We start from the raw sequence: 15210 nt of genomic DNA on the forward strand, positions 1-15210 counted from the left end.
AAACTGTTTCATTTCACAGAATGTCCAATTCTTTCTGTTGTGCCATACGTTAACACTGGTGATTTTATTCTGTCCACAAACTGTGTCATTTCACAAAATGCCCAATTCTTTCTGTTGTGCCATATGTTAACACTCGTCTGGTGATTTTATCCTGTTCACAAACTGTTTCATTTCACAAAATGTTCAATTCTTTCTGTTGTGCCATATGTTAACACTCGTCTGGTGATTTTATCCTGTCCACAAACTGTGTCATTTCACAGAATGCCCAATTCTTTCTGTTGTGCCATATGTTAACACTGGTGATTTTATTTGTCCACAAACTGTGTCATTTCACAGAATGTCCAATTCTTTCCGTTGTGCCATATGTTAACACTAGTGATTTTTATCCTGTCCACAAACTGTGTCATTTCACAGAATGCCCAATTCATTCTGTTGTTCCATATGTTAACACTGGTGATTTTATCCTGTCCACAAACTGTGTCATTTCACAGAATCTCCAATTCTTTCTGTTGTGCCATATGTTAACACTGGTGATTTTATCCTGTCCACAAACTGTGTCATTTCACAGAATGCCCAATTCTTTCTGTTGTGCCATATGTTAACACTGGTGATTTTAGTCTGTCCACAAACTGTGTCATTTCACAGAATGTCCAATTCTTTCCGTTGTGCCATATGTTAACACTAGTGATTTTTATCCTGTCCACAAACTGTGTCATTTCACAGAATGTCCAATTCTTTCCGTTGTGCCATATGTTAACACTAGTGATTTTTATCCTGTCCACAAACTGTGTCATTTCACAGAATGTCCAATTCTTTCCGTTGTGCCATATGTTAACACTGGTGATTTTATCCTGTCCACAAACTGTGTCATTTCACAGAATGCCCAATTCATTCTGTTGTTCCATATGTTAACACTGGTGATTTTATCCTGTCCACAAACTGTGTCATTTCACAGAATGCCCAATTCATTCTGTTGTGCCATATGTTAACACTGGTGATTTTATCCTGTCCACAAACTGTGTCATTTCACAGAATGTCCAATTCTTTCTGTTGTACCATATGTTAACACTGGTGATTTTATCCTGTCCACAAACTGTGTCATTTCACAGAATGTCCAATTCTTTCTGTTGTGCCATATGTTAACACTGGTGTTTTTATTCTGTCCACAAATTGTGTCATTTCACAGAATGTCCAATTCTTTCTGTTGTGTCATATGTTAACACTGGTGATTTTATTCTGCCCATTAACTGTGTCATTTCACAGAATGTACAATTCTTTCTGTTGTGCCATATGTTAACACTGGTGTTTTTATTCTGTCCACAAACTGTGTCATTTCACAGAATGTCCAATTCTTTCTGTTGTACCATATGTTAACACTGGTGATTTTATCCTGTTCACAAACTGTTTCATTTCACAGAATGCCCAATTCTTTCTGTTGTGCCATATGTTAACACTGGTGATTTTATTCTGCCCATTAACTGTGTCATTTCACAGAATGCCCAATTCTTTCTGTTGTGCCATATGTTAACACTCGTCTGGTGATTTTATCCTGTCCACAAACTGTGTCATTTCACAGAATACCCAATTCTTTCTGTTGTGCCATATGTTAACACTGGTGATTTTATTCTGCACATTAAGTCAAGCTTGTTTATCATTTTTCAATTCATTTTTGTACTTAGACTGTTGAATAGAATGTAAAATAATTTCTTCTAACATTGAAATGGATGATGTGGCTTGTAGATGAAAAACTTCAATATGTACTATTTGCATTCATGCATCTATATGCACTGTATTGTACTGTGAATGTTTCTGTGTGGTACTTCACAGTGCATGCAAGTTGTAAGTGACTATAATTGTCTGTAATGGCAGAGTACACATCTTCTATGACCAGTAATTTGATATGTAAATATGTAAATTTGGTTTGATGTACTTGCAATACATGTTAACAAACATTTCCTTTTTTAGATGGATGTGGGTGAAGTTAATAGATAAGGTCATGTGTACTCATCCATATATTCAATCTGTTTGCCAATGTTTGCCAATCTGTCTCAGGCCTTCAGTTTTTTGACATTACCGGTACACTCGCTGGCCCAAATTTAAGCCAAGTTACAAATGGCTGAGTACCTCATGCCAAACATCTTATTGTCTAATTTGTTACTAATGTTCGCATATTAATTAAGTCATTTGCATATGTAACATAATTGCTACTTTTCTTTTTATTGATGGCTGTCAGAAATTAAAAACCATGATCTTCAACGATAAATAATTTGGCTGGATTATTTGTGATCACACAATGAACACATTTTGACTTGTTTTCCACTCCCTATGAAATGTATGTAATCCATTAACCTGTTGTAGTTTCAACAACAAAAAATTTTGTTTGCCAGCCCAGAAACAATCACATCACATTTCCATCCTTGAATTATTGATAAATGACATCCAGAATCTCTCCTGCTGCGAATTGAAAGTAATAAAAACAACCATTGATTACTTTGAATCAAAAATGGTATAAGGCGATTGAAAACATGTACATGTTGATGTTTGTGAAAATAAATCATTGAAATATATGTGATTCAATATTACATTAGTCAATGGATAATCATGGGGTAGGGTAAAACAGCATAAACATTTATTTTTTATCAATATATAAAAGATGTCGTTACATCTTTATTGGACAACTGTAATATTAGAAGGTTCACACAATGTATATCCTCATGTACATGTGCTGATATAGCAATAGGTGGTCCCAAATTGCCACAAAACTATATCGTATAATATTGGACCTCCTCCTTTTCTCCATACCAGTAAATATATAGTACAGAATTGAAAAACAGTATGATTTATTTAATATTCTCATGTGCAAAGCTAATGATTTACGATTTCCATGATTGTGTGCTGTTCGAACAATATCTCAAGAACCACTCATCTGAATTCAATTAAAATTTAGTGTTTTATGATAATTCATAGACCTGATTTCTTTTAGTTCATGTTTTACTTGGTAATTGTTTTTACCTATAAATTATTATTATTTTGCATCATATTACGGAACTGGTTAATTCTGTTTGTTGAATGACAACCTAGTCTGAGTAACTCAGTAAAGTGGTTTAATAGCATGTTTGCAGCACATCGGGGAGCTTGTTGATTTGATTCCTTGAGTCAACTTTTTACTCAGTAGTATAAATCAAATTATACAAATTCTTTTCATCCCAGTTTTCTTTTTGAGTTTATCAGTTTTATGGCATAAATAACCTTGAATTATCAAACCTAATCATTTAATATGCAGTTTCATGCAATTTACATCTTTTTGAATTCAATAATTGAAAAGAAACCCTGGAAATCCAGGAAGTAAATGTTACCGTCAAATGCAGTATTAAATGCAGTAATGTATGCAAGTAATTTATCTCATTAATTTGAGTTGAATGGCCCATGCAGTGTAGCCCAAGGGTAAACATGTACAGTTTTCTGATTACAAGAAATATTCTTAGACAGATCTTGATTTATTCTTACAATAGGCACAATTTATTCTAAATGTGTTTTTGTGTTTTATTGTTTTGACGTATGAGACACTTGCTGTGATGTCAACTGCCTTTCTCAACAACAACATCTATCCATAATAAAATTAGTCTCTTTATAATAAAATTTCCGATAACAATTGCCATCTAAAATTGTAAGAGACGTCAATTGTACTTTGATACAAAACAAAATCATAGAAAATGTATAAAATTGTTTGCTTTTAGGAAGCAAATATATGTTGATAAGTGAGTTAAACTAAATTGCATGCAGACATACAACTGTGTTAGATATTAAACTGTAACTGAACACAAAACCTGTTTCCGCAGTATGTCTGATCCAAACCCTAAACTGTGAATACGTGTCTGTATCAATCATAGTCACATTGAAATCTGCCTGAATTAATTTGACTTTGTTGTTACAAACACAATCTTGAGCCGACTTCAGGGTGTGATGATGAAGACAGGCACGGTCTCCTAGCAACAGCATCACCTAGTAACATGAGATGAATGAAACAGATAATGGTTATCAGTTTTTTTCACAGGTATTCAATGACATCAGATGAAATTCATCCAATTTATTTGTTGACAGTCCCAACTGTTGACAGTTTCAACTTTTCAACTACAATGAAATGAATATGTATATAATTTTTGTTTGTTTTTACAGTGTAATTAGCGGGCATCAAAACTACTGCAATATGGTGAAAAATTCACTTGAATTATTAAATGTTTTTTTAATTTAATGGCATTGATGAAGACAAAATTTGAATATCACATTGCTATAGAATTAGGATATTTTAATAAACGACTGAAATTCTGTGATACCTTTTAGCTCTGCTGTCATCAAACATGACAGAGCAGAGCTGTTCATATGTAGGTGATTGTCTACTGTCATCCGTCAACAATTACAATTCATCTTTTTTTTGTTGAAAACTGCCAGCTCAATTTGATACTTGGTATGTGTAGACCTTGGTTAGACCTGTGTCATTAATTCTCTATTATTAGCAAAAATTTTTGTAATTTTGAGTTAAAAATTATATTTTTGACTTCTTGCAAACCGCTATTCCAATTGCTTTGATACTTGATATACCTTAGATGGACCTATAACAGATTAGTCCTTTTGTGACATTAGGAGAACTCTTACACTACTAATTCACAGACATATCCTATAAGTGGAGTTGATGAATCCACTACTTGGGTACTATTGAATATACCTTATCAGTGATAAGATAAACATGTGAGCTATTTCAACATCAAGTCTTTTGTTATGATGTAATTCAAAACAGGGGATTTATGTACCTTCTGCATCTGTTCATGAATCTGTACATCCCCTACCTGTATCTTGCCTGGAATGGCAGCCAATTTTATGCTTGAATATCAAGTATTTCTAAGATGTGTACATTGTTGTCTATTGGTAGTAGTATAAGAAATGTACATTTTCATCTATGGGAGTTGTAGTATGAGTCATTTACATTGTTGTCTATGGGAGTTTAACTGTAAGACATTTACCTTGTTGATGTGAGAGTTTACTGTAGACCTGCATATTGTCGTCTATGGGAGTTTAATTGTAGTATTAGACCTGTACATTGTTGTATATGGGAGTTCAAATATAGTATGAAACATGTACATTGTTGTGTATGGGAGTTTGATTGTAGTATGGAACATGTACATTGTTGTATATGGGAGTTTGATTGTAGTATGAGACATGTACATTGTCGTATGTGGGTGTTTGAATATAGTATGAATATAAGATGTATTAAATAATACCATAATAATCTTTATTGTTATCATATCCTCTATGGGACTTTGATTATAAAATACAATAAAGGTATAGCAATGAGAAAAAAATTAAATGAGATTAAAAGAGTATAAAACAAAGTTATTAATAAAATATAATAATATTAAAGTAAATGTTTTTATTTATTGTAATTGTAGTAGGAGACATGTACATTGTTATCTATGGTAGTTTAGCTGTATGGTAGACATGTAGGGATGACAATTAGTGACTTGTTGTCAAAATAAAATACTTTACATTGTTGATTATGTTAGTTTATGATGCCAATAAACTTAAAACATCATTATGAATGATTGCCAGTATGCCCCACCCCATATTGAAACTTCTTTATGTTCAAACTAGTTTTAAGTATTACATAGTTACGCCAATGCTGCTACCTCCTTCCACAGTCACTCAAACTTTGGCATATTTACATCTGTTTTCTCTTAAAGCCAACATAAAGGGACCCAAAAAGCCGGTGCAGGCACAATAAATCTGTTTTATGTCTTGGATTTAAGAAAACCAGTTAATCATGACTTACAACAATGTGAATAAACTATTTTATGTTTTAGGGAGGATTGTCTAGACAGAGGTAATAAAATGTAGGATTTTCTACAACTGTTATAAAATACCTGCTATCATAACATGTATGTGTTGAATGCAAAATAAAAATTTTTGAACTAAGGAGAGTTTTATGAATTGATAATGAATTAGATTAGATTAGATTAGATTGAATTAGATTAAGTTGAGATTATATTAGATTAGATTGGATTAGATTTAGATGGGATTAGATTAGATTATATTTAATCAGATTAGATGTGTTAAGATAGAATGGGACATAAAAGTAAAAATATTGTCACTTTTTTTTTTTTTTTACATATTTGATATATCATGTTACAAGGATGAAGAAAATGAATTAATAAAATATGTTTACAGTTGGGAGAAAATACAGTGAAAATAGTATGTTTTGTCTGTTTTAGGACATTTAACTACTGTTTCCTATGGCAAGGATGTGGTAAAACAGATTTTTATTTCAGTGGGTAATGTGTTTTCATTGTGGTCTATGAAAACTGCTGCTAAAACAGTATTTTTTTATCATTTTTTTTTGAAAAACAGATTGATAGTGAACCAAAAAAAGTTCACATACTTTTGGTAATACTATTAAAAATGATTAATTTTAAACAGATTTTGACACGAAATATTTTCACTGCTATATGTGCTTAAATTTAGAGACATACAATGTACATGAGTAACATTCTACCTTACGAAGAAACATAAGCATTCATAGAAGACCAGAATTCCAATTGTAATTCACAGAAACATACATGAGTAACACTCTACTTTACTAAGAAACATATATAAGCATTCATAGAAGACCAGAATTCCAATTGTAATTCACAAAATGGAGTATTCTTATATAACATAACTTTTATGTTGTAAACCTTGGGATTTTCTGTATTTTTGTTTCTACCTTCCTTTCTAATAATTGAACTGTTTTTGAACAGTTCATTGTAACTTGTTGTATATGCACAGAGCATATATTATCTGTCGCCTTTTGGGACTGCATGTCAACCATGAAATTTAATAAATCGTGAAAACAATATTGTTGCCTTCAAGGCAAGTTATTCATTTAGTTTGCACAGATGTCTTGTGAGTAGTGAATCTTACCTAAACATGTCATGTATTCAATATTTCAATGGAACCAATGATATTAGTAATTTAGATAATTTACAGAAGTGTGTATATGCTCAAAATAAACAAATTTGCATCAAACAGAGTAATTACAGTACATCTTTTACATCTTTTAGAGATGCGACTCTAATAGAATCAATACAGTATGTGCAAATTTTAGAGATGCGATTCTAAAAGAAAAAATACAGTACCGGTATGTGCAATTTTTAGAGATGCTATTCTAATAGAGTAAATACAGGAGGTGCATCTTTTAGAGATGTACTTCTAATAGAGTAATTACAGTATTTGCATCTTTTAGAGATACAATTCTAATAGAGTAAATACAGTATGTGCATCTTTTAGAGATGTGATTCTAATAGAGTAAATACTGTGTGTTAATCTTTTAGAGATGTGATTCTAATAGAGTAAATACAGTATGTGCATCTTTTAGAGATGCGATTCTAATAGAGTAAATACAGTATGTGCATCTTTTAGAGATGCGGTTCTAATAGAGTAAATACAGTATGGGCATCTTTTAGAGATGTGATTCTAATAGAGTAAATACAGTATGTTAATCTTTTAGAGATGTGATTCTAATAGAGTAAATACAGTATGTGCATCTTTTAGAGATGCGATTCTAATAGAGTAAATACAGTATGTGCATCTTTTAGAGATATAATTCTAATAGAGTAAATACAGTATGTGCATCTTTTAGAGATGTGATTCTAATAGAGTAAATACACTATGTGCATCTTTTAGAGATGTGATTCTAATAGAGTAAATACAGTATGTGCAATTTTTAGAGATGCGATTCTAATAGAATAAATACATTATGTGCAATTTTTAGAGATGTGATTCTAATAGAGTAAATACAGTATGTGCAATTTTTAGAGATGCGATTCTAATAAAATAAATACATTATGTGCAATTTTTAGAGATGTACTTCTAATAGAGTAATTACAGTATTTGCATCTTTTAGAGATACAATTCTAATAGAGTAAATACAGTATGTGCATCTTTTAGAGATGTGATTCTAATAGAGTAAATACTGTGTGTTAATCTTTTAGAGATGTGATTCTAATAGAGTAAATACAGTATGTGCATCTTTTAGAGATGCGATTCTAATAGAGTAAATACAGTATGTGCATCTTTTAGAGATGCGGTTCTAATAGAGTAAATACAGTATGGGCATCTTTTAGAGATGTGATTCTAATAGAGTAAATACAGTATGTTAATCTTTTAGAGATGTGATTCTAATAGAGTAAATACAGTATGTGCATCTTTTAGAGATGCGATTCTAATAGAGTAAATACAGTATGTGCATCTTTTAGAGATATAATTCTAATAGAGTAAATACAGTATGTGCATCTTTTAGAGATGTGATTCTAATAGAGTAAATACACTATGTGCATCTTTTAGAGATGTGATTCTAATAGAGTAAATACAGTATGTGCAATTTTTAGAGATGCGATTCTAATAGAATAAATACATTATGTGCAATTTTTAGAGATGTGATTCTAATAGAGTAAATACAGTATGTGCAATTTTTAGAGATGCGATTCTAATAAAATAAATACATTATGTGCAATTTTTAGAGATGTGATTCTAATAGAATAAATACATTATGTGCAATTTTTAGAGATGCGATTCTAATAGAATAAATACATTATGTGCAATTTTTAGAGATGTGATTCTAATAGAATAAATACATTATGTGCAATTTTTAGAGATGTGATTCTAATAGAGTAAATACATTATGTGCAATTTTTAGAGATGTGATTCTAATAGAATAAATACATTATGTGCAATTTTTAGAGATAATAAACCTCTTTTTATAATGAATTTCCTGATATGATGAACATATAAGGGATGACGTCAAAAGATCGATGTCGGACAAAAAACTTATTTCCTTTAGTTTGGGGGTGGGGGGTTTTGACCTCAAAAAGTTTCCATCCTACAAAAACGATTTTATTTTTTAATGAAGTCAAAAAAATCTTGGAGTATTTTTAGTTTGTTTTTTATCTATCCAATCATGGACAGAAATAACCGAAAAGGGAAAAAAACAGAAAAATGGTTTGGTTCGAGTGTAAATCTGTGCGTCAAATGAGGTGCATTAAATTTTGTAAAATCTTTTTACACCCACCCGACAACCAACTGCTATGCAATACTACTGTCCGATTATCAATTTGTATTTAATGGTGTATGTAGTCTGACGCCATGACCAATATTTATCAATTAAGTTTCAGTGGGGGTAGGGGGGTTTGGAAAAAAACTAAAGGAATTAAGTTTTTTATCCGACATCGATCTTTTGACGTCGTCCCTAACTTGCCTCCTACTTATAAAAACCAAATGTATTATGTGCATTTCATTAAAATGAACAGTTCACTATAACACTGTAACAAATTGTATGTCTCAAAAATAGTTTGTTATAAACATGGATGTACTAAGTACATCCATGTTATAAACAAGGTGCTACAGTGTAATTCATTTCAGACAGTTTGTGTGATCTCTGTTACCAATTATATATTACATGAACTTATGTTTTTTTTTTCTCTCTTCCAACAGTTTTGATTTCATGGTGACTCTATCAGCTGTTTTGGCTGTATTTGGTACTTTTATTGATGACAGCTTTCATTACATTGTTGTTCTCAGGCCTCTCAGACTCCTTAGGTAAGTATTTATTATAATGTCTTGCTGACCCCTTAACTTAAGATACAGATATTTGTGTACTCCTTAATCAATAGTTTTTATTTGCGTAATTTTGTAATTTCAATAAATAAAAGACATAATTCCATATTCACGGGCATGAAATGCAAATTTCTGCCGCAAGGCAATGATCTAATTAGTTTTGAATCTATGTGCATCCATAATAATTACCTAATTTGCATAATAATTCACTTCGGCTTTCCATCGATTTTTAAAAAAAATAATCATCACATTACAATTAAACTTGGTATATATGTGCCCTGGAACAATACACAGACCTAGTTAGTTTTGGGTTGGAATCTATGCCTGATAATTGCTCATTTTGCATAATAATTACTCAATATTTTTCAAAAATCTATTATTGTATTTTACTAAGACTTGGTATATACTAGTAAGTGACCTGGAACTAAAGACCTGATTAGTTTTGGATTGAAAAAAAAAAAAAAAAAGTCACATTTAAATAGAACTTGTGCTCTGGAATAAGTTAAACCACAGATGTAAAATCATATTTATTTTCTGTAAGTATTATAAACTTAAATAATGTGGATCAAATACATACAGATATTAGTTGCCAAGCTTCTTGTTTAAAAGGCTAATCTTTTGAATTAATTTTTAATATGCCTTCAATACTCTCAGTAGACAAGAATTCTTTCTAAGCTTTCTTTGATTTATATTTTGCATTTGTTCTGGGACTGATGTTTCACAAATTTGCAGATTAAGACTACAACTCTAAATGAGCCAAATTTACCCAGGAGAGTGATTCAATTCCCATGAATTGAACTAAAGATGCATACTTGTAATTCTTTACTCATCCATCTCGTTAAAAATGTGATAATTTTGGTGAGAAAACATGTATTAAACTCTTTATGTTTTTGCATATGTACCAATTTTGAATGAAAATAGTTCATGCATATTTGACAATGGGCAAACAATTAAAAGCATTTAGCTTCAATTTTTTGATAAAATATAAACATTGAGTTTTTTTTTCATAAAAGCTGTCACAATAAACTTGATTTCATTTGTGAGGAGTGTTAAAAAATGCATCTTGGGATTGTTTCACAATATGATTCAAGATGGTCAAATGGCGACCATTTTTGTGCTAATAATTCAACAAAAGCATTTCTGCCAATCTGGAACCAAATCTTTGTCATGTATAGATGGATTTTGTTAAAATTGAGTATAAACATAAGGCATTATGGGACCTTATTGCACAGCATTTTGTTATTTTGTTTGATTCAAAATGGCTGACTGATAGCCATTTTGTTTAACGAATGCGATTTCAGAGCTTCATGTGTATTTCTTATATGCCCTGACCAATCATGTTAAAACGATATGAATACATCATGCATAATATCACACATATGCACATTTAATCGTTCAGTGATCCAATTCAAGTTGGCCAAATCACAGCCATTTTAATGTTATAAACATTGAAATTAATAAAGCCCCTGTGAAGGTATTATTAGCCTTCTAAAAACATTTCTACACGTATAGTTTCCATAATATAGAACTCAATAATTAATTACATGAATGAAGGACGAATGAGTCAATATTAAGTAACTCATAGAACTTTGAATTGATAGCTGACCAACAGAAGTTCATCATGTTGATGATTATAGCAATATTTGCGTATTAAAGACCATTTGTCAGATTTCTGTGTTTTTTTAGAGAAAAATAGAACAATATTGATCAATATCTTTATCCAGATTGATGGCTTTTAACAATGTAGACAAAATATACCCAGATTGCATGTTATCTGCTCCAATGGTTGATTGGATTCAGTAAATACACTTAATAAATGATTGAAATTACCTGTATACGTAAATACCTTGTGATCATATGCTTACAAATTATTATATTGTGTTTTATAAATCTACTTTATGCTTCATATCTTTTGCCTCAATATGGTCTAAATAGTTTTCTGCAAATTGGTACATCCCAAGTTGTTACCATGACAACCTGTTATAATGTACACTTATTCTGTTTTTTTACATCTATGTTACTAAAGTGATTTACTTTGCACTTTAACATATACAGGTTGTGTTACATCACAGGAAGCAATCAGTGCACTCACTTTTATGCAGTCCCATAGCATAATTTTAGTCTTTGAACAAAGGCGACTCTGCAAAAATATTGCTGAAAAGGTGGCCATTAAAGCAGGTGGTCTTTATACACAAGTTAATAATATTAATAACTTTATTACACAACTGCACCATCAGTGGGTGCTGTATGGTAAGGATGCAGATCAGAAAAAAAAACACAAATAAACAAAAACAACAAATGGATTGGTTGCTTCGATATTTGTTTTGAAATTGATAAAAGTTCTCTTTTTAGAATGTAACATGGTTTGTCAAACCAAGGTTGATTAAAACGTTTTAATTTTTTACTATTTTTTGTTTTTGGTGTAATTTTTTTTAGACAACTGTCAGCAGATTTAATCAGAATTTCTTTCAACTTGACTGTTGCTTCATCAATATTCATGTTATGGAAATTATAGCTCAAATAATTGCTGAAAAAGGATGTATTATTTTTTAACATCTCTGTATAATTTTCTTGAGAGTGTTCATCCCATACATATTTTGAAGGATGGGGGTGCAACTGGTCAGTAGACTTGTTATGATCCGTATTGTAGTTAACTATTAAAGAAAATCCAATAGGACAGTGATCTGATAAATAACTAATATTGTAAACTTTGAAATATTGGATTTGTTCATAAAGATTTTTTGTTGTTATGCAATAGTCTACTGTGCTAGATCCTGCTGGGTGATGATAAGTATTATTGCCAATTAAATCACCAATTTTTCTACCATTACAAATGATCAAGTTGTTATTTATACAGAGCTCGACTAGATGCATTCCAAATCTATTTTTGAATTTATCTTGCATATGCCTGTTACTAAACATTTCAGCAATATAGTTATTTGGTACTGGGATGTGTTCATTGTCGTCAAATGCAATATAATCTGCTAGAGAACCTGTACGACTATTAAAGTCCCCGGCAATTATTACTTCACCTTTATGAGAGAAATTGGTGATTTCCTTTTCTAAAATGTCAAAATAATCATTGTCTAAATGATAATTCGAGTTTTCAGGAGATATGTATATGCATCCCAAATAAATGTCTTTGTCTAAAGAAAAGTATTTTTTATCTTTTTTACACCAAATGAAATCACTTATTGCAGAATCAATTTTCTTCAGACAATTATTAAATTTGGGCTTAAATAATAAAGCAACCCCCCAGAATCCCTTCTACTTTTGTTTGATTTCTTTTTTCTATTTGATCTAAAACTACTGTAACCATCTATTTCTAAAACATCACTACTACTTTGGCTACCTAACCATGTTTCCTGTAAACACAAAATATCAAAATTGTTCAAAAAAGAAATAAAATTTAGTCTTAGCACCAAGACCATAAATGTTCCAACTCCCAACAATTAGGTTGGTGTGGCTAACACAGTCAGTTGTTCTTTTTATCATTAGAGGGTTTAGCAATACAGGGTTGTAGGTTAATAATAATTAGAACTGTTAATTCTAATTCTCTCCGATCACACTCTATATGGACTCAGAACATGTATCCTTGCTTAGAATAGCATTTAGGCCGGGTTTACCCAATCCAATTCATCTGATCAGACTGCATCCGAGTCATGTGATATGCCAAACTGGGGGTGTACATAAATAGATGTGATCAAATCCGATGAAAGAGTTCATTAGACAAGTATGTCTGTTTTTTGATCAGACATCATATTTTGCGGTGTATATAATCCAATTTATCTGAACAATTTAATTCTGATTATTTAGATGCAGTTTCATTTGATAATTTAAATTTAGTTGTGGTAATCTTAATAAATTCCAATTTTTCAATATGGTTAATTGCTATACAATTAACACCAAGTCATCAAACATTTTGTAATCAAAAGAATATTCATTTGTTTTTCTGTTTAGAATTTTCAAGATAAAGAAAAGATACAGGAATGTGATGGACACCTTGTATGTATTGTTGCCAAGAATGATCAGGTAGGTAATAGTTAAATACCGTAATTAAATGCAATTGAGGGGTCTCCCTGAATTATTTACTGGTGTCAATTTTTAATGACAAATTTGATTAAATTATTACATGTGAACTTGTTGTACACAAACCTTTGTCAGACTTGGCTGATTCTCATACTTGAATTGTGAAGTACATTTAGGTGTATGTTATTTCATTTATATGGCCGTCTGGTGGTCTTTTATTGTTTGCACTATACCGGTACATTTATTTCAAAATCTGTATATCAGTTTTGTGACCTACATTACCAATTATACTAAGTTTATTTTATGATCTATGTAATAATAATAACAATCTTTATTGATATCGTATCCCCTCTGGGATCTAGATTAGAATACAATAAGGATGTATGTAAGTACTTTTTTTTCAGTGTTGCCATTGTCTTGGTGCTCCTTTATTACTTCTTTGCTATTGTTGGTATGGAACTGTTTTACGGTATTCCTTTGAAAAACTGCTGCAAGTAAGTTTGAATGTTTTCTAAAATATTGTTATCCTGAGTTTTACTACACTGTATATACTTAGACATGTAGCGCTTGGAAATCAATAACCACTAATCTGATTTTGATAAAATTTAGTTGATACATAGGGTGATGCAGTCTTAATTAGTTTGGGGTTAAAATCGATGCATATTTCATTTTCATAATAATGCTACTAGTTAAATTGTTGGTTGTGTAAAGGTTAAGTGAACTAAATAGTGTGTTATTAGTAACATTTAGGAAAGTCGGGAAAACTTGATATTTTACCATAACATTTTCATACAAGCACAGTGAGAACAGCTAAAGCAAGCTATATTGATAACATATGTGTGTACAGGAGAGAATAGGAGATATGGTTTGGAAAATGGTGCACTTCCAACGGCATCATTTTGTTTTTGTTTCACAAATTATGTTAAGTGAGACAGCTCATTCATAAACATCTTCAGAATTCTGTTCATTGATGAGGCAACATTTTCTGGTAACGAACTGAAAATAGTTTAACTTTGAATGTTTTTTAGTCCCCGTTCGGACACAGTCCGAAAACGGGGACTTATGTTTTGACCTCCGTGTGTCTGTGCGTGCATATGTGCGTGCGTCCGGACCTGTATCTTAGAAATGCCTGGACCAATCACAATCAAACTTCACACATACATCATACATGATATTATACATATGCACGTCAATTTGTTTCACGATCTGATTCAAGATGGCCGAATGGTGGCCATTTTTGTGCTAAAAATCATCAAAATCAAACATTTTTCAGCTGTTTACAGATGGATTTTGTTCAAACTTTGTATATACGTTGAACATTATAGGACCTTGATGCACATCATTTTGTTTTACGATCTGATTCAAGATGGCCGAATGGCGGCCATTTTTGTGCTAAAAAAATCTAAAAATCAAGCATTTCTCGGCTGTTTACAGATGGATTTTGTTCAAACTTGGTATATACATTAGACATTATGGGACCTTGATGCAAATAATTTTGTTTTTCAGATAAGATTCAAAATGGCCGACTGGCAGCCATTT

At 31.3% G+C, this 15210-nt stretch overlaps 1 protein-coding gene across 1 annotated transcript in view; it reads left to right on the forward strand.

Annotated features, from left to right (window-relative positions):
* Positions 1-15210, forward strand: part of LOC102801923 (two pore channel protein 1-like) — a 111154-nt gene that overhangs the window by 83359 nt on the left and 12585 nt on the right. Inside the window, exons 13-15 of the mRNA XM_006813136.3 lie at positions 9520-9624; positions 13603-13674; positions 14076-14165. Coding sequence (XP_006813199.2) covers positions 9520-9624; positions 13603-13674; positions 14076-14165 — 267 coding nt within the window. The remainder of the gene's footprint in view (positions 1-9519; positions 9625-13602; positions 13675-14075; positions 14166-15210) is intronic.

This window comes from Saccoglossus kowalevskii, chromosome 16, assembly GCF_978046115.1.
Source record: "Saccoglossus kowalevskii chromosome 16, keSacKowa6.1, whole genome shotgun sequence".
NCBI lineage: Eukaryota > Metazoa > Hemichordata > Enteropneusta > Harrimaniidae > Saccoglossus > Saccoglossus kowalevskii.